A 26,867-nucleotide genomic window follows, 5' to 3' on the forward strand; every position below is an offset into this window, starting at 1 on the left:
TTCTTGCATTCCCAGCCCCAAAAGATCTCAGGTGCCTAACTCTGCATCTGACCAGCACTGAATGGTGTCCACATAGGCTTCAGATACCCAAACAGCCATCTAGCTGACGGCGTTCCATTTACTCAGACCATTGAAGTCAGAAAATTCCTGCCATTCCTGAGCTTATAACAGAGACTCAGACCCAGTGACCTTTTGTTCTTGCTGGGGGCTGCAGCCCCTCTGCAAGTTTAAACCGTTCAAATGAGCTCCAGCTTCTTCTCAGACACACTGTTGGTGAAGGCCAGGGGCGTGGGGATATGGCACTAGGAAGGTTCTAAAAGGTGAAAAAAGGATGGCCACAACTTTCCCGTTTCTCCCATCACAATGTCATGGGAAGGGAAAAAGCCCCAAAGAAAAACTGGAGTGTAAAACTGTTCTCTGCTCATGGAGACAGAAAGTAGAACAGAGGTTAGGGAGCAGGGAAGGGGAGTTATTGTTTAATGGGCACAAAGTTTTTGCAGGAGATGATGAAAAAGCTTTGCGTATGGATAGTGGTGATGCTTACACCATTGTGAATGCTTACAACATTGTGAATTTAATTTATTTAATGCTGTTGAATTGTATATTTACAAATGGTTAAAATGATAAATATTATGCTATGTGTTTTACCACAATAAAAAAACTACAATAATGTACAACCCCCCCCCGCCCCCCCCCACACACCAAACACATGCATTTCTTTTGTGATGGACTTCAAATAGGCTGGCCCTTGAATCTATGCAGCTGGAGCCTTTGTCAGGAGACCATTATACTTTGCTTTAGGCTGGTGGTTCTAGAGAATTATGGATGACACGAATGATTGAAACTGATTTATTTCTCAAGTGTTTGAGATTCCTTCATCCTGACCCAATAAAGTCTATTCAGGAAAAGCTTGTCTTAACCAAAGTCAGAAAAATTTTAAGAAATGCACAGGCCACCATCTGAAGTGGACCCTTGTTTAAGAAAATCTATGTGAAATCTCAGATTTGGATAACAAATTGGAGGCTGATGATTTGCTTCACAAAAGACTGCTTCACTTAACAAAAGAGTTTACTCCAAAGTTCCTTTAAGAAGAGAGCCCCCTGGTGCATTTAATGATATTATTGGATTAAAAACTAAACAAAACAAAACCCTGTCCAGACCATTCAAGGACACTGCCCTGTAAATATGTGAATGCATTGTATTGTGTCGTAAGACTGGGAATAATGGAGTCAGGACTCTTTGACAAATGGAGCATTTTGGCCCAAAGTAACACAAGGAGGGAGCAAGATGAGTTTTCTTGGCCTAAAATCCTGGCAGCTTTCTGGAAAGGCTTTGGGAGTTTATGTAATTTATTTAAGACCAGCTAAGCCCAAGGCCTGTGAGGGGTCTACTTTGAGAAAGGGCTTATGCCAAACTAGGGTCAAAGTTCCAACTCTGCTCATGCTGACCCCTGTCACCTGCCCTGATGAGAAAGGTTCTCGGACGTGAGCTCAACTCTGTCCTATGATGGCAGAAAAATATATCTCTTGCCAGAAAGTGGATTCTCCAGTGATGAAGAATGTTCCTTATTTATGTGTGCATAGGTACATTCTGGGACCCATAAAGGTTTAATTGTCCCTCTAACTAGTTTTTTAAAAAACCCACAAAGAGGCTGCCAGCTTTCCCCAGAGTTTAAAACCAACTGAATGCGGTTCTGTGGAAACTGCTTTAAGTGTGTAACTTGCGCCGTGTCCTGGGGCACAAGGCGCGATTGTGTTGGGGTCTCAAAAGATGCAGCTCTTAGGAGGACTTCTAAGTCAGTTTTCACGGTTTTAGGTTGCTGCTGACCCTGCCTGGGTTGCTCTGCAAAGAGAGAAACTCCTCCATCCAGGAACCTGCCTCTGTGGGTTACTCCCATGGTGCCACTGCCCCTTGCTGCCACCTTCTGGTCGGGGGGGAAACCCCAGTGTCACAGGGCCCTAAACATCCTTCCTTTTCTCTCAGATGTTGTCTTTGCTAGTTCAAAAGGCTGTCACAGGAAGCTAAGGTCAGAGGAGAGACAGAAAGAGGGAAAACATGTCTATATGTCTATGAGACAAAAAGAGAAAGACAGACCCTGGTAATCAAGACCGGGTCTAGAGAGACACACCTTGCCTGACTGCTTGGGTGTGTAGGGGAGCAGTGCCGACTCTCTATCACTCCTCCAACACTGCCATCTACCCTGTTCATTCACTCCACGATTATTGAGGGCACCTACTATGTTCCAGGCATAGTGGTGAATAAAATGCACAGTCCCTACCCTGAGAAAGCAAGCTTACAGTCTCATGGGAGAGTTAGACATTTCAACAAAGCTTAATTATGCAAACAAACACGTGATTACAAAATGTTATGACTGCTATGACGAAAACGTACAGGGTGTTGAGAGAAGCTAACAAAGGGACATGGAAGTTTCTCTGAGGAAATTAGGCCTTGTAAGCTAGATCTGAAGGATGAGAGGGAGTCAGTCAGGTGAAAGGAGGTTGTTAGAGCAGGGAGAAGCATGCTACATGGAAGGAACAGCATGTGCAAAGACACTGAGGTAGGAAGGAGCAGAGACTCTTAAGTGTTGCTCAGGAGTGAGGTGTGGCTGGAGAAGTAGGTGGCAAATGCTGCTGCCAGAATCTTCTTTGTCTTCTGCTTTGAAGCTCCTTTCCTTAAAGATTTGTAATGGTTTCCCCATCCATCACATTTCACTCTGAGCTTCAAAGGGCCACCACCAGAATGCCCCCAGATTACCTCAGCCCTTCTCATGCTCCTCTTGGGTTCTGTGAAGAAAACACATTTGTCAAAAGACTAAAGCAAATAGTTTTGAAGTGAGGTTCTCTGCTGTAAGGGAGGCTACAATGAAGGCAGTCTCAGTTTACACGACTCCAAATGGCTCCGTTTAAATGCCCCACCCTGTATTTACGTGTCCCTACCACTTTAGTTGGCTGTTTATCTTCCAGTATACTCCACTATACTTGCAGTCTTGGCCTCTATTTAACTTCATCCCTCGCTTTTTCCATTCCACGGCCTATCATTTACATTTTTCTTTAGGAAATGTAAATATTTATTTACGGTATTAGATTTTACTCTTGCATACATTATGGAGCAAACAGACCACAATATGGGTTCTAGTCCTGAATTTTCCATAAACTGGTGGTGCCCTTAGCCAAGTCATTTAACCTCACTGAGCCTATGATGTTTCTTTGTAAAATGAGGTGTTTTTCATATTTTTGTTTTATTTTAGCTAGCCAATCTGTATCCATGATTGTTCTTAAAATCTTTGACTCTGTATCTCTTACAGCCACCTAGGAGTATTTCTCTCATATCTTTGAATTTATCTACCGCTTTTTCAGAATGTCTTTGTGAATAGGACTGACTTCCTATATAATTTGCTTTTGTGGGGTAGTGTACACAGAATAGTATTTAACAAATGAGAATAGTCATACTCTTGGGCTTGGGTTAAAGCTCTTATATGTGAGGAAGTGGTTGAAGAGTAGGAAAATTCCAGCTTGTAGGCCTGAAATTACCATAGACTGCTTCTCAAATTAGGGTGGTATACAGAGGTGTGCCAACAAGTATAGGAAGCCCTTCCTTCTGGGACAAGAATTCTACTCAAAGATTTGAGGAGAGGAAATAGACTTTCATATTAAAACAAACATAGATACATTAGGAATAGAAGATAAAAGTCACATGACATCTTAGTATAAAAAGGGAACCCAGGATGGACAGATTTGGGCATATTTCAATGTGAGTGAAAACAGGGCCTTTATTTCTAGCCTTAGGTTGCTTGACAAATACTTGCCTTATGGGTCTTTTGAGGTATGTGCACTTTAATAGGGTAAAGGTGTTAAGTTATCCAGGAGGAGCATTCTTGCTAAATATGTACAAAATCCAATTTCACCCATTTGGAGAGTTTAAGGAGGTTTCTGAGGTTGAGGGAGAGCCAGGCCTAACAAGAGACTGTCTCTAAAGACCAAATGAGTTACACAGTCTTACTTAGAACTCTGGCTAAAGGCTGAGCTTGAACTGGTCCAAATACCTGGGGAAGATCTCTCACCCTTTCTTTGAGAAATCGCTTCTTATTTGTACCCCCAGCCCTGGTACTTACCATGCCATTATATGTTAGTTATATTTTCTTGTGTGTATATGGCTTCTCAGCCAGAAAAAGGGAAGTGGTGTGAATTAAGAAAAAGTATATGATCAAGAATCAAGACCTTGCTTACTCTGTGACTTTTGGTTACTCCCTGAAATCTCTCTGATCCCCAGTTTGCTCACCTATTAAGTGATCCAATATAATCCCTGCCTTACATATTGAATAGAATTGTGTGCAGAGCATAAGATTTGTGATTTAAAGTATTTTGTAAACCATTAAACAAAAATCAGTTATTAACTAAGACCCCAAAGAGAAGAAGGGTATATCTCTCACATCATCTTTCTATTCCCCTCAACCTCTAACTTTTGCTTGGTTGGTTCTGATAACTATTAATGATAAAGATCATGAAATGCTGTACTTGGTATGACCCTGGGAAAACTCTAATTTTGTCTTTCTCTGCTACCTCCATCTTTGCCTTCTCTTATGGCTTCAGTTCCCCCCACCCACACCATACCAGGAGCTTCTGCACTGCTATTTCTTCCCCATGACTCTCCCAGAGAATTTGGGTATTAAGAGAACATTTAAAGAGATTATTTAATGTATATGGATAAACTGCTAGAGAAATTTCAGGCTTCAGTAGGGAGAGTTTTACAACAATGCCATTTTTTGTGGGGGAAGTGTACTAGTGTTATTTTGGAAAATTTCTCCCAAAAATTAAAATGCCAAACAAAATTCTGGTTTTAAAAAACAGAAATCAACAGCCAGGCCTAGCTATCTCTCTGTGTAATATGAAGCATGACTGAACTCTTTACTGAAGTCACTGTACAACTTCCTCCCACTTCTGGTGGGTTTGGGGTGAAGGCCAGCCTGCTTCACAGTTGATGTCCCTGAGGGAAATACCAGGAGAGGGTGAGGAGGAGGAAGGAGCAGGTTTAATCGGTTTGAGATACTCTCTCGGTAAACAGTAACTTTACTAGGCCATTCCCCTCATACCTCCTGGGCCTCACAGTAGAATGAACTGTTTAAAGTAGAAATGTGCTCAGGTCTCTTCACAATTTTCCCCTTCAAAACCCATGAGCTGTACAAGATACATCCACACTCCACCCTAACAGGGCAAGGGTTTTAATAAGGACTTAGTCAAGGCCGGGCGCGGTGGCTCACGCCTGTAATCCTAGCACTCTGGGAGGCCGAGGCGGGCGGATTGCTGGAGGTCAGGAGTTTGAAACCAGCCTGAGCAAGAGTGAGACCCCGTCTCTACTATAAATAGAAATAAATTAATTGACCAACTAATATATATAGAAAAAATTAGCCGGGCATGGTGGCACATGCCTGTAGTCTCAGCTACTCGGGAGGCTGAGGCAGGAGGATCGCTTGAGCCCAGGAGTTTGAGGTTGCTGTGAGCTAGGCTGACGCCACGGCACTCACTCTAGCCTGGGCAACAGAGTGAGACTCTGTCTCAAAAAAAAAAAAAAAAAAAAAAAGAACTTAGTCAAGGCAGAGTTTCTTACAGGTAATACTTTTATTTATTTATTTATTTATTTTTAAGTAAGTTTTTGTGGTAAGAAATCAAGTCAGAGTGATCCGAGGGAAGGGAGAGTGTGGAGGTGAACTTCCTTTTCATGTCCCCGGGCGGGGACACTCTAGGTCTGCACATCACTCCTGGGGCGACAGAGCAGACTCCAAGCAAGAAGGGCTGGGGGCCTGGAGCCAAGGAGCAGGAGGGCCTGCCTCGGGCCACAGGCGGGCTGGGGCCAGAAGGCAGCGGGAAGGCCCTGAATGGAAGCTGGCCTGCTGGAGAATGACAGCGCCGCCTTCCCGGGCCACCTGTCGCGGCGTGCCCGGGATATGCTGGAGAAATGCCCCTCCTGGGTGTGGTTCTGTTTCTTGGGTTATACGAACAGGCTGAAGAAAAACCGCAAACAGTGCTCCCTCCCTCCCCTAGCTAGATCCAGGTGATCCTTCTTGAGGGGGCAGGAGGTGACCGGCAGGGATGGGTCCCAGGACCGCGTAACCGGAGGCCTGGGAGGCCTCGAGCTGACGACGGAGGCACACGCACCGCGGCTTCCGGCCGGGCGTAGCGCCCGCACGTGCGCTGCCCGGTTGCCCCTGGAGACCGCGGCGGTTTGTTTTCAAATCCCGGACTCTCCTAGCCGCCGCCTCCTCGCCGCGGTGGTACGGCCGGGCCGCGAGGCCGCCAGGCTGCGGAGCCGATCCAGAGTGGGTGCCCAGCGGCAGGGGCGGAGGTGAGGGCCGGGTGGGCGTTGCGGGAACAGGGGTCGCCTGGTGGGGGAGGAAGGGGCCTCAGACCTCAGTTTCCTGGCTGCGGCCCAGCACTCGGCTTCTTTCTGGTTCCTCATCCCTGCTCCTTCAGGCTCTTGTGCCCCGGTCTTTCCCGCCCCGAGAGACTCTGAAGCGGCTGCTCACCGGCCCTCGCCCCCAGGCCGGGCCCTAGGGCGGTCGCGGAGCCCCCTTCCGGGACGCCCACAGCGCGCCCCGTTTCTCCCCAGCCCAGAAACCACCAGCGAAATGCCGGACGTCGAGGAGAATCTGCCCTCAAAGGACCCTGGCGATGCGGAGAGCAGGCCCTCCCAGCCTGAGACGTCAGAACCGACTCAGGAAGACAAGAGCGGCCCCCAGGACCCCCCTGCCCGTAGGTCCAGCCGTCCCCTTGGCCACCCTCAGGGGAGGGTGGCGCCCGTTGGAAGGAACCCACTGCCCGGGCTCCAGCGCTGTCCAGGGGACCCGCAGACCCCTCAGCTGCCAAGTGTTCTCTCTTGGCCTTCCCCCTCTTTTGTTTGCCCTTCTCCTTGTCTCCCCACGGACTTGACTTACAGGCCCTAGGCCACTGTTGACCAGAGGTCTTCAGAGAGTCTTTGGTCCCCGAGAAAGAAGTGGCCCGATGTGATGACTTGACTGACAGAATTCGAGGCTGAGTCAGTTCAGAGGCATCTTTGTGTTGTTGTATGCTGAATTTGTAGGTGGCAAATGGCAGATATCTGGGGTCGATTTTTAAATAACCCAAATGATCCCCGACAGGAATTGTGTTTTTTGTTGACTCAAGGAGTAGTACTGCCCTGGGCTCATATTCTTTAGCTCTGTACTGTAGTAGATGTTCCTTTGTGTTCCTACTGGGGCACGAGGTCTCTTCCACACATCGTGGTAGGTCCAATCTCACTGGGACTCATGCTGCAATTCTCTTATAATTATCTCCAGAGAACTCAACCAGTCATCAGTCTGAAGAGCTGTGTACATGCAGCAACCTGAGCTAAAATTCTTGAAGATTTAAATACAAAAAATTAGTTCCAGGCCCTGCTGCTAAATTTAATTAGATTTGTTTCTCCTGTGCCCACATGGGGTCGCTGCTGGTTAACAGAATGGCAGCATATTTTGCACCTATTGGACAGATAAAAACCTGATGTGGGGAGAAAGTCAATTTTTTTGTAAATACAATTTAAGTTCTTGAGGCGGCTGTCTAAGTGAATCTATAGATGAAACAGCTCTCAGTAAAATGAATAACAAATCCTTTTTTAAAAAAATAAATTTGAAATTTTCTATATTAGGTTGATTTGATTAAATTACTATATTACTTGAAAATTTCTTTGTCCTTGGGCTCTGGATTTTTAAAACCTATTTTAGTTACATTTTATCTCTGATTTCTCTGAGTCTTCCTCTTTCCTGAATTTTAGAACCGTTTGGAGTTGCTTAGTGCTACGTTACTTTTGAGCAACAAAATAGTCTTGTCAAGGCAGGTTATGGACTTGGATTTGTTGTAGTTGGAAAGTGTTTTAGTGTATGTTTCGTTCAGTCCTTCAGTGAGCTGCTGTAAATCTCTTTTTGGAGATTTTCTCTTAGTTCTCACTTATCATTAGTGAATTAACGGTGAGTCTATTTACATATTTTATTGCATTTTGCTATTTTGGCTAGAACTAAAGACTTCAGAGAGGCTGTAGAAAACAAAGGAAACTTCAACCATCTGCTTAAGGTTCAGTTCACCTTTGTTTTCCTAAGCAGGGACTCAATGGATTTTTTATAAAGGTCTACAATCCCTGTAAATTTTAATTTTGAAAAATTCCGAATCTGTTGAAAAGTTAAAAAAAATAATGCCCACATTGTTAATATTCTGCTATATTGTTTTTTCTCTCTCCATATATATATATTCCCCCCTATCTGAAAGATATAAAGTCATGACTTTACCTCTAAATACTTCGTTATATTTTTTTCTGAGAACAAGGGCATTCTCCTATTCTCTTTTCTACAGAAAATTTATTTTTCCTTTTTACATATTTTAATCTTTTTATTATAGAAAACTTACACATTTATAAAAGTAGAGCAACTAATATAATGAACTCCCATTTATGCATCCCCCAGCTTCAATAGTTGTCAACTCATGGCCAATCTTAGTTCATTTATATCCCCTTCACAGCTTGAGGCCAAATTATGAAGCTTCATTGAAAGAGAGAGAGAAAATATGATTTATTGTGTATTACTTCATTTTTTATACCAAGTAATCATTATAACTGCTATATATACCTATTATGTGATAGTGCTATCAGCCATACTATAGGCCTGTACTAAGAACTTAGAACAGTGCTTGCCAAATGCTGGTGCTGGTCTATGACGAAATTCTTAGTAATATTCAGCAAAATGAAATTATATAAAGATACTGTAATGAGTTTTTTTAAAGCTGTATTGATTCAATTTAAAGGACTGCTCTTTATTTTGACAATATTTCCTTTCTGCTTTTTCGGAGGTTAAACTGTATTTCCTTTTATGAAATGAAGATTTTTGTGGTGGTAGAGTAGATTTTTATTTCTTGTTTCACTGTCCATACTTGGCAAAACAAAAAGTTGGCATGTTGTCAGTTGCTTAAAATTTTTTGGAAATTTTATTAATCTGTAAAATCCTAAAATCTGGAAACCTGCTACTTTAGAAGACCAAATGACTTTGGCACTATTCAGTAACATCTGAGTGTTATCTGCAGGGAGAATTTAGCCTCATTGTGTGCAGCATTAGTGGCAGAAGAGGAAAGTGGACTCTTAATATCCTTAGATAAATATTTACTTTTGCGAATCACAAATTACTGATTTTTTACTACTATAATTATGATTTTACTTTTTAAGAAAAAAGTTTTAATCAGTTTCACTCTATTTTTTATACCCCCGTGCTGGACTACTCTGAGAGTTTTTAGCACTATCATGAGGCATAAAGTTCAGAAAACATAAATAACTAGAATGGTTGAGTGAGTCTGTGTAAGATAAGTCTGATGAATCTAAATTTGGGGCCCACTAGGTTGAGTGAACTCTGAATAAAATAAAAATTCAGAGTTGTGTGGGTTCATTGTTGTCCATCATAAGTTCTTTCTGTCACAGTTCTGACAGAGACAGTTAATGAAGTTTCCAAGCTGAGCAACAAGATTGGGATGAATCATGATTACCACATGGAAGAGAAGATTGTACCTCCAAGCAGGTATAGGCTCTTCTACTTTCTCCATTTTACTCATCCTGTCATATTTACTTAGCACTAATGTCTTCTGATCAGACTTGATGCATTTTTATTTAATAATATAATCAGTATTTTAATTTGAGAGGTTTTAACAACTTAAACAGAAAAGTAATAATTGTAATTATTAGTATCAGACAATCAAGAAGAAAATGTTATTTAACAAGCGAATGAACCAAAGCAGCAATAGTTGGAATAAATAGTTAGGGTGGATTTTAGATCTCTGACAGACTTAGAGGAAGTAGCCTGCAGTAGCTATTGCTGCATAACAAATTACTCCAAAATTTAGCAGCTTAAAATAACATTCTTTATGTCACAGTTTCTGTGGGTCAAAAAGACGGGCATGGTTTAACTGTGTGACTCTGGTTTATAGTCTTTCACAAGGTTGCAGTCAATCTGCTGACTCTTGTCCAGAGCCTCCCTCAGCCTTGCCACATGGACCTCTCTACAGGGCAGCTCTAAACACAGAAGCTGGCCTCCCTCAGAGTGAGAGAATGAGAGAGTAGAGGGTGAGAGTATCTCATGCTCAAGACAGAAACCACAGTCTTTTTGATACCTAATCTCAGGAGTGACATCTCATTGCCTCAGCTACATTTTATTTACTAAAAGCCAGTCATGAAACTAGCCCACACTCAAAGGGACGGGATTACACAAGGATGTCAATACAGTTGGCCCTTGCATACATGGATTCAACCAAATGTGGATCAAAATATTAAAAAACTTTAAAAATAACAAAAAACAATACAAATAAATAAAGCAACACAGCATAACAGCTATTTATATAGCATTTACATTGTATTAGGTATTATAAATAATCTAGAGATGATTTAAAGTTTACAAGAGAATGTACATAGGTCATATGCAATACTACACTATTTTTTTAATCAGAGACCTGAGCATCTGTGGATTTAGGTCTTTAAGGGGGGTCCTGGAACCAATTCCCTTTGGATATGAAGGGATGACTGTACTGGGAGCAGAGAGATCTTGGGGCCATCTTACAACTGCCTACCACGTAGCTCCTGTCAGTTACTCTTTTAAGTAGCCTCAGATTAAATAGGTACAGATACAAAGATTTTGTTAGTGGTGTTTTCAACTCTTGGGTTGAAAAAAACTTTTTTTTTAATTTCGGCATATTATGGGGGTACAAATAAAACTTGGGTTTTTTTCCACTTCACAAATCAGCTTAATTTATTTATCAGGATTTGAAAATCCCCATCCCTATTCTGATCAAGCTCTGTTTTGATTCTTCTTAGTTATATTGACATTGCAATATATAAGTATTCATTCAGTAAGTATGAACAGAATTGGCTCTGCTGGTTTACTGGCAACTAAGTGGGTACATTTCACTGTCAGATTTTACTTTTAAAACCGTTCTAATTTCCCACCAATAGACAGATAAACAATGGCAACTTGTGATTAGTTTGCATCCTTACAAGGTTTTGTTATTTGGCCACTTCAAGAAATCTGTTACAAAAGTGCCATTTCTCTGTAACAAGTTGCTCCCCTGGTCTTCATGCTCCTTTGATTTGCTCTTGCCCGATGCTAACAGGTGTTCGTGCCAAGCACAGCTTCCCTGGGAACAGATTTTCACCAAAACTCAGATCTCCTAGCATCTCTCTCACTGATTGATATGTTTGTTGCTGGCAGGTGGGGATTGAAAAATGAAACTGGGAGAGTGAAGGTCTGTTACAGATGATGGTGAGGGAGTTGTTGGGGGGCATAGAGAGGGGTGTTTCACGTAGAGGAAATGAGAGAGGGAGAAATGAAGCAGGGGAGATAAATGGAACTATTAGAGTTGGGTTCCCAGTATGGTGATACAAAAAATTATTTTGGGAAAAGGTTGAAAGAGATTGAGGTTACTGATTATTGGACAGTTGGCTTTAGGCTCATAGAATGATGTTAATTAATTATAATTATAGGTTTCTAAGGGAAATCCCATGCTCAAGCATTCATTTGCCCGGCATTTATTGAGTCCTTATTGTGTGGCAGGCAAAATGCTGGGTGCTATGGATAGATATGGATAAACAAGACACTGTCTTTGCTGTCAAAAAGGTTTTATAGGGGAGACAATTGAATCAGACTGAAAACAATTGATCAGACTGATAAGTTCACTCCTAGCTGTGCATATAGAGAGAGTTTAACAGAGTGCCTGGCTGCCTAAGGAAGATCAGGGAAGATCTGCCTACAGTGGAAGATTCTGCCTATGAGGGCTTGAGTTGAATCTTAGATGATGCCAGGTGCTATTGGTGGGAAAGGATGCTCCAGGCAGTGGAAGCAACATGTTGGAGGCACAGAATGGTGGTAGAACATGGTACGTTCTTTTACAAGTATCAGGTTGCTGCAAATGTAACCTGTAGTATCAGAGCATGAATTTTAAATCATTATAACTAGGCTCAAACATATCTTTATTAATCACTTTAGGAAACATTACAATCAACACATTTTTGCCAACAAGAAATAAGTTTGTTTATTCCTGTAGTGTAAAAATCTGTGCTTTTGGATTCAATGAACTTTTGGAAAGCATTTTCTGCATCCTGCTGGTGGAAGGGTTTTCCCTGCAAAACGTCGAGATGCTTGAAGAAGTGGTAGTTGGTTGGCGAGAGGTCAGGTGAACATGGTGGATGAGGCAAAACTTCGTAGCCCAATTTGTTCAACTTTTGAAGTGTTGGTTGTGCATTGTCATGGAGAAGAATTGGGCCCTTTCTGGTGACCAATGCCATCTGCAGGCATTGCAGTTTTCGGTGTGTCTTATCAATTTGCTGAGCATACTTCTCAGATGTAATGGTTTCTCAAGGATTCAGAAGGCTGTAGTGGAACAGACTGGCAGCAGATCACCAAACAGTGACCATGACCTTTCTTGGGTGCAAATGTGGCTTTGGGAAGTGCTTTGAAGCTTCTTCTCGGTCCAGCCACTGAGCTGGTCATCGCTGGTTATCATATAAAATCCACTTTTCATTGCATGTCACAATCCAATTGAGGGAAGTGGTTCATTGTTGTTGCGTACAAGAAGAGAAGACGACACTTCAAAATGATGATTTTTTTGATTTTTGGTTAGCTCATGAGGCACTCACCTATTGGGCTTTTTCACCTTTCCAATGGTCAGCGTTGAGTTCTGGCAGCTTCTCATGTAGTTGTAAGAGGATCAGCTTCGATGATTGCTCTCAGTTGGTTGTTGTCAACTTCTGATGGCCGGCCACTGGACTCGTCATCTTCAAGGCTCTCATCTCCTTTGCAAAACTTCTTGAACCACTACTGCACTGTACATTCTTTAGCAGTTCTTGGGCCAAATGCGTTGTTGATGTTGCAAGTTTTTTCCACTGCTTTATTATGCATTTTGAATAAGAAAATCTCTTGATTTTGCTTTTTGTTTAACCTCATTTCCATAGTCTAAAATAAATATAAAATAAACAGCAAGCAACAAGTCATTAGTAAAAACAATAAAGTGAGAAATGTGCATTAAAATGATGTATAACATAACCATATTTATTTAAGAATGCATTCCAGTATCAAATGGCAAATGTCAATAATGCTAAAACTGCAATTAATTTTACACCAATCTAATAGCTTGGTATGGCTGAGCACAGGGTGTTACAAGGTAGGAGAAGATACGTTGGAAAAGAAAGGCAGAGCAATAGCATGAAAGGTTATATGAGCCATTTACCCTGCTGGTGACAGGGAGCCCCCAAAGCCCCAAAGGACTTTTTTTTTTAGGGATAGGGTCTTCCTCTGTTGCCCAGGCTGTTGCCTCAGCCTCTCAAGTAGCTGGAACTATAGGCACATGCCACCATGTCCAGCTAATTTTTTTTTTTTTTTTTTTTTTGGTAGAGTTGAGGTCTTGCTGTGTTGTCCGGGCTGGTTTTGAACTCCTGACCTCAAGTGATCCTCCTGCCTTGGCCTCCCAAAGTGCTGGGATTATAGGGATGAACCACTGCAGCTGGCCCCCTAAAGGACTCTAAATGAGCATGATATCATGATCAGAATTGCATTGTAGAAAAATTGTGGATTTTAGAATGAGTTGGTGGCAGTGGAAACAAGATTAAAAAGGGACAAGACTGGAGGCAGGGGGACCAGTTGATAGTAAGAAATGATGGTAGAAGGGGATGGATTCCAGACATCCAAGAAGCAGAATTTGTGGAACTTTATCACCAATTGGATAAATTAGATGAGGAGACAGAAGTTAAGAACAATTCTAGTATACACTAGACTATTAGATTATAGTCAGTTACCTCTGATGATTGAGATTGTGGGTCAGGAGAGGAAGTTTGGCTATTTGTTTTATTTACCTTTGTATTGCTTTATATTATTTTTACAAGGAGTATGCATTGCTACTATGTATGGTTTTATTTTTTTGTTTTTTTTTTAAGGAAGGATGTTTAAGAAACCAATAGCTATTTGGAAATGACTAGATAATGCCTCAGAATTTTCAAATGGTTATTTTTCTTCTTATTGGTCTAGCTCTGTAGGTCAGAGACATCATTTAAATAAACATTCACAGGAGAAAATTCCTGTAATTTCACTTCTTAAAATTAATAGGATTTATTTTTTTTTAGAGTAGTTTTAGGTTTACAGAAAAATGATTGGAAAACGCAGAGTTCCCACATAACCCCTCTACTCCCTCATGCAGTTTCCCCTATTATTTTATTTTTATTTTTACTTTTTTTGAGAAAGAACCTCACTCTGTCGCCCTGGCTGGTATGCAATGGCATGGTAACAGTTCACTATACCCTCAAACTCCTGGGCTCAAGCGATACTCACAGCTCAGCCTCCTCAGTGGCTGGGACAGGTGTGTGCCACCATGCCTGGCCCCCAAAGAGAGGATTTAGTATGGTTATGTTAGCATGGTACATTGTGTTAGTATGGTACATTTGTTACAATTGATATATTATTATTAATATTAACTTAAGTCCATAGTTTACATTGGAGTTCACTTTTTGTGTTGTACATCCTATGGATTTTGAATAATGTATGACATGTATCTGCTATTACTGTGTCATACAAAGTGATTTCACTGCCCTACAAATCCTCTGTGGTCTACCTATTCTTACCTTCCTCTTACCTCCAAACCCTTGGCAACCATTGATCTTTTTATTGTCTCCATAGATTTGTCTCTTCTATAATGTCATATACCCTTTGCAGATTGGTTTGTTTTACTTAGTGATATGCATTTAAGGTTCCTCCATGTTTTTTCATGGCTTGATGGCTCATTTTTCTTTATCACTGAATAATATTTCGTTATATGGACAGTTTGTTTATCCATTCACCAAGTGAAGGACACTTTGGTTGCTTCCAAGATTTGGTAATTATGTATAAAGCTGGTGTAAACATTTTTGTGTGGACATAAGTTTTCAACTCATTTGGATAAATCCCAAGGAGCATGCTTGTTAGGTGGTAAGAATATGTTTAGCTTTGTAAGAAATTGCCAACTGTCTTCCCCAAAGTTGCTGTACCGTTTTGCATTCCTGCCAGCTGTGAGAGAAAATTCTTGTTGCACCGCATCCTCATGAGCATTTGTTGTTGTCGATATTCTGATTTGGGCCATGCTAATAAGTGTGTAGTGGCATCTTAATTGCTGTTTTAATTTGCAATTCTTTATTGAGAAATGAAGTTGAACATCTTTTCATATGCTTATTTGCCATCTTATATATCATCTTTGGTAAGATGTCTGTTAAGGTCTTTGGCCTATTTTGATTGGGTTTTTCATTTTCTTATTGTTAAGTTTTAAGAGCTCTTTGTATATTTTGGATACTTATGCTTTATCATGTATGTGTTTTTCAAAGATTGTCGTCCAATCTGTAGATTATCTTTTTTTCCTCTTAATGTTGTCCTTCACAGAGCACAAGTGTTTTATTTTAATGAAGTCTAGCTTACCAAAGTTTTCTTTCGTGGATCATGCTTTTTGGTGTTTTATCTAAAAAGTCATTTCCAAACCCAAGGTCACCTAGATTTTCTCCTATTTTATCTTATCTAGGATTTTTATTTTTATTCTTTTTATTTTTAGTTTTTTAGAGACAGAGTCTTGCTCTGTTGCCCAGGCTCGAGTGCAGTGCTGCAATCATAGCAGCACTGTAACCTCAAACTTTCGGCCTCAAGCAATCCTCTTGTTTTGGCCTCCTAAAGTGCTGTGATTACAGGTGTGAGCCATCACACCAGCCTCTTCTAGGATTTTTTTAGTTTTCTGTTTTACATTTAGGTTTGTGATTCATTTTGAGTTAACTTTTGTGAAAGATGTAAGACCTATATTTAAATGCATTTTTTTTACATATGGATGCCTAGTAGTTCCAACACCGTTTGTTGAAAGATCCTCCTTTCTAAATTGCATTGCCTTTGCTTCTTACATATTTTTAAGATGAACAAAAAAGACCGATCCTTCTGGCTTCCGTAACTAGGTAGATGGTAGTACACTGAGATTGGGAATACAAGAGGAACAGGTTTGGAGAGAGAAGATGATAAATTCAGTTTTAGGCCTCTTGATTTGGAAATATTTATGGACATTCAAGTGTTTTCAAAGAAGGAAAATCCTTTCTTAGACTTTAGGAGCACAAGTAAATGAACGATTGTTTAGTTCAATGCTACATGTATACATAAATGAAGACTAAGTCATACATCTATGCTGCATATACAATCAGTGCTAAAATTCAGCCTGACCTCTCTTCATTCAGGGTTCTTCCTATTGCAGAGGGAGGGCTGCTCTAGAATCAGAAGGAACTCTTCTGAGAGGTTTTGCTGATGGTTTTGAAATCCAAGTCTAATCCTAGCCTGTTCAACTCTGCTATATTTCAAATATAGTTCCTGGCATTTCCCTGTCAGTGTAATGCTCTTTTACCATATCAAATGCTGTTTGGGCTCAGGAGATTATGACCCTGTAACAGTTTTTGGGTCTCATTTAACCCTCTTACAGTCTGGAAGGCAAGGTCAAGGAGACAATGCATAATGCCTTTTGGGACCATCTTAAAGAGCAACTATCAGCAGCTCCCCCTGACTTCAGTTGTGCTCTTGAACTTCTGAAAGAAATTAAAGAGGTGAGTGACTGACCTTCCATTTGTAGATAAAAAGTTCTTAGACATCACCAGCTCATTGGAGTGTCAGAGGCTATAGCAAATCTTAAATGAACATGGTTCATAAATCAGTCAGAGTATAATCAGTAGACAGAAATAACATAGTAATTTGAACAGGGAAGGTTTAATATAAAAATTATTATAGCAAGGAATTAGAGAAATGAGGGCATAGCTAGTAAGAAGTAAAGAGAACTCTAAAGAATCCTGGAATATCAGATCTAAAGGTCACCCACCATACCCCAGGGCTGAGACAGAAACACCCAAGGACCTCATCTGAGAGGGCATGGCTGTGCCAGGGGAAGTTGCTGGCCTATGTGTGTTGCTGATCACTGTGCACTGCAGGAGCCAAGCACTGGAGAAGCCACACACACTGTGGGAGTCTGCCAAGTGTGCATAGCAGAACCCAGAAGAGAAGCTCTTGCCTTTGCAATGTCTTTGTAGTATGTGGTGGACACACCTTAAGGTGACCCACAATGATCTGCACCCTTGTATCTTCTCCCCTTCAGTGTAGGTGAGATCTGCAACTTACTTCTAACCAATAGAATGTGGCAAAGGTGATGGGATATCACTTCCATGATTACATTTCATCATATAAGACTCCATCTTAGCAGACTGGAAGGAGAGATTCTTCTGTTGGCCCTGAAGAAGCAAACAAATATGTTGTAAACTGCCTATGGAGAGGGCTACATAGCAAGGAACTGCAGGTGGCCTCTAGGACCTGGGGGTAGCATCCAGCCAACAGCCAGCTGGGGCCCTCAAGCATACAGCTGTAAGGAAATGAATCTGAATGAGCTTGGAAACAGAATCTTCCCCAGTCAAGTTTCCAAATGGGAATGCAGCCCAGATAACACTTTGATTGCAGCCTTGGGAGACGCTGAACAGAGGACTCAGCTAAACTGTGCCTGGACTCCTGAGCCACAGAAACTGTGAGATAAATGTATGTGTTGTTTTAACCTGAGTTGATGATAATATGTTACACAGCACAGAAAACTAAATAATAACACCCTCTACAGATAAAGCTTAAAATTTGTACCGTCTGGGGCCAAGCACAGTGGTACATGCCTGTAATCCTAGCATCTTGGGAAGCTGAGGCCAAGAGTTTGAGACCAGCCTGGGCAGCATAGCAGGACTCCATCTCTACAAAAAAAAAAAAAAAAAAAAAAAAAAAAATCCAGGCATTGTGGTAGGCACCTGTAGTCCTAGCTTCTCAGGAAGCCAAGGTGGGAAGATTGCTTGAGCCCAGGAGTTTGAAGCTGCAGTGAGCTATGATTGTGCAACTGCACTCCAGCTGGGGCAACAGAGTGAGACCCTCTTTCTATTAAAAAAAAAAAAAATATATATATATATATATGTGTGTGTGTGTGTGTGTGTGTGTGTGTGTGTGTGTATGTGTGTATATATGGCCATCTTGGAAAGATATTGAAAGGTCTTAGTTCTATTTTCACAGAGCAGAGAAAAGAACAATGGATTTGGAGCTGTGAAGCAATATATTCATAAATGGCAGAGTCACTCCTTTGGCTATGCAGTTTCCATACACACCATTTGAATCCCTGAAAAGAACTCTGTTTCTACCTAATAATAAATAGCTGTCTGTCTGTCAAGTTTCATCCTCTCCCAAAATGAGGAGACACATGGCCCCAAATAGTTATGATATGCATCACTGGCTGCTCCTCAAATTCAGTCAGTTTTGTTGCATATTCTGTTACCTAAAGGCTAAATTGTAAAGTTAAATTCTAACAACCTGTATATAAAATAATAATGGGAAGGAGGAGGAAAAACAAAGTGGTTAGCATATACAAATAAACATACCTATAACATGCAAAGAGAAAATTTATAGTCTTTGTTTCTGTAATTGGTCAAAAGGCTATAGTTGATATCTATGGCTTCCTTCTTCCACTCTTCCTTCCATATTTCCCTTGTACTTTGCCAGAACTTTGGCTGGTTAGGGTTCTTTATCTATCGAAGTGACCCAAACCTTCATTGACATAGAGTCTGAGTTCTAAAATGTTTTGTTCTTTTTGTTTGTTTGCTTTGGTTTTCCATTAATCCTTAATATTGAGCTTGGAAGTACTAAGAGGCACCTCAGAGAATCTCCTAGGTTTCAGGCATAGTCTATCTTGCCCTCATTGTATAGCAGCAATCCAGTTTATCCTTAGTACTCAGGATCAGTTACTCCAGCCAGCAGAGTAACTTTTTTTTTATCCTATTGGTGAAGAGCCCCAAATGGCCAGGTAATGTTTTCATCTGGACCACTGGTTCACTGGAACCCATGCAAGTACATCACACAAATCAGCAAATCTCAGACTTGACAGGATGGGAAACTAAATCCTGTAAAGTGGGTCATTATATAAACTAGTGCCGAAATTGATCCACTGAAGCCTTAAATTATCATTGGCCCCTAAACAAAGGTAAATAGTATTCTCTAGGAAACTTGGGGACCCAACTTCTTGATCCTTAAAAATCATAGGCTGGAATGTCTTTAGCTAAAGGCTCTGCCCACTGGAGAGAGCTTGGGGCTCTAAACACAGTGCAACTCCTTCTTTGACTTTCTTTCTTGGTCAGATCTTGCTATCACTGCTGTTACCACGCCAGAACCGCCTAAGAACTGAGATCGAAGAAGCTCTGGACATGAACTTCCTCAAGCAGAAAGCAGAAGATGGGACCCTGGATGTCCCTTACCTCTCTAAGTACATTCTCAATATGATGACTTTGCTGTGTGCACCAGTTCGAGATGAAGCAGTGCAGAAACTAGAACACGTTACAGACCCTGCTCAGTTACTGAGGTGTGAGACTTTATCTCTGCCATCTGAAACCTGCCGTAGTCCCTGGGCCAAAAAAAGCTGGGGCAGACACTGGGTTATAGTCATTGTCTCTACCAGTTTTTCCCTACTGAAGACCCGACCACACTCCCTCTCTCTTCTCTGCTTTGTTGGCCTTTCTTTTCCAAAGATCACCTCACAGGGCCTTTGGTTATCCTTAGATTGGTCTGCTCCCCCCCCCCCATAATACAATAAGACATTAGAATACGTAATTATTTCTTCAAGGAGTTAAAACATCCCTTTCCCAGGTTTTCTCTTGTTCCAGTTCGTATACTATGAGGGGGCAGGTATGGGAGATTATCCCTATTTTACAGCTATAGGAACTAAGACTCAGAAAGTTAAAAAAGAAAAATAAGTGGCCCGATGAGTCAGAAATAGCATCACCTATAATACTACTTTCCAAATAGAATCGTTAATATGCTAATTTATTGCTTTCTACTGACTGCCTTTTTAAAGAAACGACAGAGTGACCATAGTGAAAGAGATCTAGACCAGAGGCTTTAAGGTCCAGAGACTTATCTATTCCCAGTTTTGCCACTAACTAACCTAACACAACCTGGGTCTTGGATCCTGGGCTACATGTCATCTTCTATAAATGTAGGAGGTAGAATTAAGTTTTAAGACCCCTCCTAACTCTAGAATATAGTGATTTAATGACTCCTTGTTTGGGTTTCCAGCTCACTAGATTTCCTTTCACAGTATATAAATATTTTATTTCCCCCTGTGTCAGAGGGATCTTCCAGGTTCTGGGCCTCATGAAAATGGACATGGTGAACTACACTATCCAGAGCCTTCAACCTCACCTGCAGGAACATTCCATCCAGTATGAACGGGCCAAATTCCAGGAACAACTCGATGAGCAGCCTGGTATGTATATAATGTGAGGGCAGGAGTGGGAAGACATGACCTTGGGTCTGACTTATGATGTTACAGAATATTCTGTCTCTCTTTAGGAATAGAAAGTTTCTTCCTCAGGTAAAGGGAGGAAGAAGAAACATTTATTTAAGACAGAAAGGTTCTTAAATAATTTATTTATTGACCAAGAGCTATCTTGAAGAGAACTTTGGTCTTAAAACCTCAGAGATAAAAATGATGAAGTGTTTATACACTCCTTTCCCTATCGCAGGCCTCCTCAATCACACCACCAAATGGCTGACCAAAGCAGCAGCAGACCTCACCACACCACCTCCAACTTGTCCTGACATGCCTGACTCCACCAGTGTGGCCGGCCCCTCTCCAAATCAACCAGCCAACAACCCAGAGCCCCTCAGCCCCTCGATGGTGCTGTCCCAGGGCTTCCTGAACCTCCTTCTCTGGGACCCTCAAAATGAAGAGTTCCCTGAGGTAAGAATGTCTGGGGGCATTGCCTTGTTTTGTATGCAGGGCTTCCATCAGGGCCCTCCTTTCCTGACAGCCTATTCTTCCCTGGTCCCCAGACCCTGCTGATGGACAGAACTCGGCTGCAGGAGCTGGAGTCCCAGCTGCACCAGTTAACTGTCCTGGCCTCAGTCTTGCTAGTGGCCAGTAGTTTCTCTGGCAGTGTTTTATTTGGCTCACCCCAGTTTGTGGATAAACTGAAACGCATAACCAGATCTCTGTTGGAGGATTTTAACTCCAGGTAAGCGCATAGATCTTTTTTAGAGTACAAGTTGATATGAGGTATTTAGGACATAGGCAGGTAATGAATGATCGCTTGCTGTCTACCACAAACCACAGATGGGCCCTTTGGAACCATCTACAAAGATTGTTGGTTTCTTTCCATAAGTGGTCTTGAGGCTCATGACAAAGAAAAATAAAACTTTCTTCCAAAAAGGGTAGTGTGGGGGCAATTTGCTACAAAGGAGTCATCATATCTACTTGAATAGGTGACAGTGGGCTGGTATTATTATGGATATCCAGGAGTTGGTCAGTCAGTCAGCAATACTGATTGAACATCCACTGTGTGTAGGCCACCACACTGAAGGAAAAAGAGGAATTAGAAGGCTGGGTTTGTAATTATAATTGCTGAGTTAGGACAAATGACCATGGAAAATGCCTGAGGAAGTCTTAAAAATGTATACATAAAAATAAGGGCCAGGCATGGTGGCTCATGCCTGTAGTCCTGGCACTTTGGGAGGCCAAGGTGAGAGGGGAGGATCGCTTGAGCCCAGGAGTTTGAGGCTGCAGTGAGCTATGATTGCACCACTGTACTCCAGCCTAGGTGACAGAGTGAGACCCCATACCCAAAATAAATTTCTTAATTAAAAAGTCCATGGGACTAAAGAATGCTGAGTAGATCCAAGGACAGAACTAAATGCTGTCCCAGAGTTGATTTTATAGTTTGTCTTGTTTACTGAATAGAATATGGTAACATAAAGAATAGTTGGTATCTTGAGAGTTATAGTGAAGACATTATACCTGCCCACTGGGCCCTGCTGCCTCCCAGGGGCTGGGCATTGGAGGTGGGGAGGATGTCTGGGATTCTCCTTCAAGTGGGCCTTGCTTCTGGTGTGGAGCTTCCTTGCCAGGGCCACTTGGTGGGTACCAGCTTACTCTTTTTTATGCTCTAGGCCTGAAGAGGCTATGCTGACTGTGAGTGAACAGGTATCTCAGGAAATCCATCAAAGCCTCAAGAATATGGGCCTTGCTGCTCTGAGCAGTGACAATACAGCATCTCTGATAGGACAGCTCCAAAACATTGCCAAGAAGGAGAACTGTGTCCGCAGTGTCATTGGTGAGCATGCTTGTGAGGTGGTGAGAATGCTGGGGAGAGACGTAAATACTAACCCTGGAAGCGAGTTACTCAGCCATTTACCAACATAAGACAGGGTCATTGAGTAAGTCACTATTTAGCCTTTAATTTTTTCAAAATGCTGGATTAAACATATATCCATTTCAGTATAAAGACTGACTCTGTGGTTCTGAGGAAGATTTGCATCAGGAATTCAGGACTCTTAGGTGTAGGATACTGTCCAACCAACCTGATTAAGTCACCCTGGCCTACTGGTTGGTCATACTCTGACTGCAGCCCAAGACATTTGACATCCCTCCTCCCCAACAAGAAACTGATGCTGAATTAGGCTGTAAGACATGTTCCCATGGTAGGGACTCCCCCACCCCTATGTTGGAATGGAGGCTGTGAGCTTGGCCAGCTGGCTCCTAACCGTAGCCATCTGAAGGATCACTCTAAGATCTTCCTGTGATGTCAGATGCTCACTAGGACCTAACTGATGGCTATCCAGACAATCTTTTGAATAATAAGAAATTTACTAACCCACTAGTTTTTGGTCTTTGCTTTGTCCTTGAGAGCTAGATAGTAGCCTCCTTATCTATAGGTGAGTGGGACAGCTTGGTAAATATCTCAGTTAACTCAATGTGGTGAGTGGAGTCCACGGGAAATGTTTCTCCCTGAAATCTGTTTGCCCTTTCCCTTCTCCTGTCTTTTCCTGTTCACAGATCAGCGAATCCATTTGTTTCTCAAATGCTGTTTGGTTCTTGGTGTGCAGAGGTCTCTGTTAGACCTCCCTGGAGGCCTTACTCTCATTGAGGCAGAGCTGGCGGAGCTGGGACAAAAATTTGTCAACTTGACCCATCACAATCAGCAGGTGTTTGGCCCCTACTACACTGAGATCCTAAAAACCCTGACCTCCCCAGCCCAGGCCCTGGAAACAAAAGTGGAGTCTCTCTAATAGCACTGGCTCAGAGCCCTGGCACCTTGGACCCAGGAGAGAGGCCCATCATCATCCTGGGGTAACATCACCAGTGACCAGCAGAGCAATGAATCCCCACACCAACCTCCCAGCAGCCAGTACACCAGGGCTGTGGGGATCAAGATGTAAACACCAACTGGCCCACACCTATCCACTAATAAACTTCTGAATTGCAAGAAAACCTCCATTCTTCTTGTGATGCAGCTGAGACCAAGCCCTGTGAGCTCAGCCCCCAACTAGCTGGGAAGTCAACAAGCCCTCAGTTTTCCTTTCTCTGGCTATATGCTCACTAGGACCTAACTGATGGCTATCCAGACAATCTTTTGAATAATAAGAAATTTACTAACCCACTAGTTTTTGGTCTTTGCTTTGTCCTTGAGAGCTAGATAGTAGCCTCCTTATCTATAGGTGAGTGGGACAGCTTGGTAAATATCTCCCTTCAACATGCAGAGCTGAGCAGCCAGGACACCCAGGTGCTAGCATTATTTTCTCTAAGGGTGGTGCATTTCTCTGAGGGCTGTGAGAATTCTGAAATTATCCAAAATGTGAGTATCAGGGCTTCTCTGGACGCCTTTGTTTTTGTCCAGGTCAGCTCGGGGATATGTTTTGTCCAATTCAGCTCAGGGAAGAACATGGTTGAAAGAAGTTAGAAAGCCCATTTCCAGGACCACGTTCCCCTGAGGGTTTCAAACGATGCAACAAAAAGTCAGGAATAGTAAGAGCATCAGCCTTCTCTTCTCTGGGGCTGGGGCTGGACAGGAATGGGTGCTGGCTGCAAGCAGGCATACTGGTAAGGGTGAGTTTCAGAGTTCATGGGCGCCTTCTCTCAAGTTGTCCAGAGTTCAGGCTTGGATAGTTATGTCACTGACTGCCTTGGGTCAGGTTTATCCCTGGTCCTGTTCTCTAGCCAGTAAGTTTCCCATTCCCTCATCTCTAAAAGCTTAAAACACCCTGTGCGTCCTGACAGAGGTGACATGGGCAATCAGAGGTGGAGCAGCCTCCATCCTTCCCACTTCCAGTTGTGGTTGTGAGCTCTCGTTGGCATCACAAATTAGAGATGTTCTAGGAAAGACCTGGGTATGTCTCCTGAGATTGTAGAGATCCAACCTATCATTTTCAGGCTGAGTGCAGCAGCCAGCCCCAACTATTATGGCTAAAATGAGGGAAATGTTCAATTCAGATTTAGAAAATGGAAATTCACTTATGTGTTCTCAAGGCAAGGTGAAAAAAAACAATGTTCTCACCATTTCAAAAGATGGAAGGAGCTGAGTATAACACACTATCTAGAAGAACAGCAGAAGGAGGATTTGAGTTCATCAGGCCCAGGGTTTCCTCCTAATTGAATTCCTTTTTTTAGAGGGTAAATCCTAGGTGGGTGATAGCTAGGTCAACAAGAGTGTGACTTTTACTATGACTAGAAAAGCTGGAAGGCGTGGATCATTTTAAGTTTACAATATTATAATTAGTCAGCTTCAGGATGGGGAAACTCAGAGGAAGTGGTTTGTTTAGTAAACAGGGAGGCTTGCCTAGTTGGATTCTCTGATTTGCAGCTATTAATTTGGATTTTTTAAAAAATCCACGTTTTGGAAGCATCATTATCTTAGAGGCAAAGGTGCTCTGAAGGGATTCCTGTGAAGAAAACTGGTTGGTGGGTGCACACACTGGGTTGGCAACAAAGTCTTGCTTCATAAATAAAATCTGGAATTATCAATTTATTAGAAATTTTGAGTTGATTTTCTTGTGCTTCCACATGGAGGAGGCAGGGATCCTGTCCCTAAACAAGGACATAGCTGCATTCAATCCAGCCCACTGGTTTGAGGGAATTTTTAAAATTTTTGTATATATATTTATATTTTAAATTGTGATAAAATATACATAATATAAAATTTACCATTTGTGACATTTAGTGCATTCACGATGTTGTACAACCATCATGACTATCTAGTTTAGAACATTTTCATCACCATAAAAGGAAATCCCATATCAGTAACCAGTCACTCCCCTCTCCCCCCTCACTTTTGCTCCTAGCAACCACTAATCTCCTTTCTGAGGCAGGGTTTTCTGACCCACGGGTATTTCATATAAGTAGAATCATTTGTGACAGGCTTCTTTCACTTAGTTTTCAAGATTCATTCATGTTCTGGATATATTGGTACTAAAATATTAGTACTAAATTGGTACTAAAATATTAGTACTGGATATAATTGGTACTAAAATATTACATTTTATGGCTAAATGATATTTTATTATATCAATATACCACATTTTGTTTATCCATTCATCAGTGAATGGACATCTGGGTTGTTTTCACCTTTTGGCTTTTGTAAGTAATGCCATAATGAACATTTCTGTACAAGCTTTTTTTTTTTTTTTTTGAACACCTGTTTTCAACACTATTGAGCATATACCCAAATACCCAGGAGTAGAATTCCTGAGACATATGGTAATCTATGTTTAATTTATTGAGAAACCACCATTTTGAGTTGATATATATAGTATAAGGAAAGGGTCCAACTTTATTATTTTGCACGTGGATATCCAGTTTTCCAAGGACTAGTTGTTGAAGAGACTGTCCTTTCCCCTTTGAATGGTCTTGGCACCCTTGTCAAAAATCAATTGACCATATGTATGAGGGTTTATTTGGGGGCTTCCTATTCTATTCCATTGGTCTATGTGTTTGACCTTATGATAGTACCGCACTGTTTTGATTACTGTAAGCTTTGTAGCTTTGAAATAGGGAAGTATGAGTTCTCCAACTTTGTTCTTTTCTAAGATTGTTGTGGCTGTCCCTTGTATTTCCATATGAATTTTAGGATCATCGTTACCAATTCTGCAAAACAAGCAGTTGGTATATTTGACAGTATCCCACAAGCCGTTTGGACTCTGTTCATTTTTTTTTCTTTCTGCTCTTCAAACTGGACTATTTTAATTGACCTATTATATCTTCAAGTTCACTGATTCTTTCCTCTGTGTCCTCAAATCTTTTGAATTCTTCTAGTGAATTTTTCATTCTAGCTATTTTACTTTTCAGCTCCAGAATTTCTATTTGATTCTCTTTTATAATTTCTATCTTTATTGATATTTTCTATTTGTGCAAACATCATTCTCCTGGTTTTCTTTAGTTCTTTGTCCACAGTTTCCTCTTGCTCTTTGAGTTCATTTAAGACAGTTGGTTTAAACTCTTTGTCTCGTCCACTGTCTTAGCTTTCAGGGACAGTGTCTCTCAATTTCTTTTTTCTTGTGAATGGGTCATACTTTTCTATTTACTTATATGTTTTGTCATTTTTGCTGAAAACCAGGCATTTTGAATACTATAATGTAGTAACTCTCGGAATCAGAATCCCCCCCCTCCAGGGTTTTCTGTTGTTGCTTTTGCTTTTGTGGGTTGTAGTCATCCATTTAGTTACTTTTCCAAACTATTTTTTGCAAAGATTGTATTCCTTGTCATGTGCGATCACTGACAGAAATTTCTTGAGAGAGAGAGAAAAGAAACCAAAAAAAAAAAAAAAACTTTCCTGAGATTTGCAGATTGGCTCTGAGCTGGGGCATTCCTTCAGTGCTTAGCCAGGTTTATTACAACTCTGCCTTGGCCTTTACTTTGTGCTTCCTTGGAGCCCCAAGATCAGAGGTGCAATGTTAGGTCCTCTTAAGTCTGTTCTGAGCATGCATCCAGCCCTGGATATGCATGTTGTATTCTGGATTCTCCAGT

The 26,867-nt window shown here is 41.6% G+C and overlaps 1 protein-coding gene across 4 annotated transcripts; it reads left to right on the top strand.

The window, feature by feature from the left end:
* The first annotated feature begins 6,184 nt into the window (after nt 1-6,184).
* TCP11 (t-complex 11) lies at nt 6,185-23,339 on the top strand. Of its 4 annotated transcripts, none has more exons than XM_012746758.3 (10): nt 6,185-6,339; nt 6,604-6,746; nt 9,466-9,562; nt 16,494-16,614; nt 19,213-19,433; nt 20,200-20,336; nt 20,596-20,813; nt 20,906-21,087; nt 22,019-22,182; nt 22,905-23,339. In XM_012746758.3, exons 2-10 carry the CDS (start codon nt 6,623-6,625, stop codon nt 23,135-23,137), a joined length of 1,497 nt encoding a protein of 498 aa, XP_012602212.2. In that variant the 5' UTR covers nt 6,185-6,339; nt 6,604-6,622; the 3' UTR covers nt 23,138-23,339. The 4 variants fall into 4 exon arrangements, with proteins under 4 accessions (XP_012602212.2, XP_020142569.1, XP_020142568.1 ...); XM_020286980.2 differs by having other exon boundaries at nt 6,609-6,746; XM_020286979.2 differs by having other exon boundaries at nt 6,236-6,313.
* The last annotated feature ends 3,528 nt before the right edge of the window (nt 23,340-26,867 follow it).

Source organism: Microcebus murinus, chromosome 5 (genome assembly GCF_040939455.1).
Source record: "Microcebus murinus isolate Inina chromosome 5, M.murinus_Inina_mat1.0, whole genome shotgun sequence".
Taxonomy (NCBI): domain Eukaryota; kingdom Metazoa; phylum Chordata; class Mammalia; order Primates; family Cheirogaleidae; genus Microcebus; species Microcebus murinus.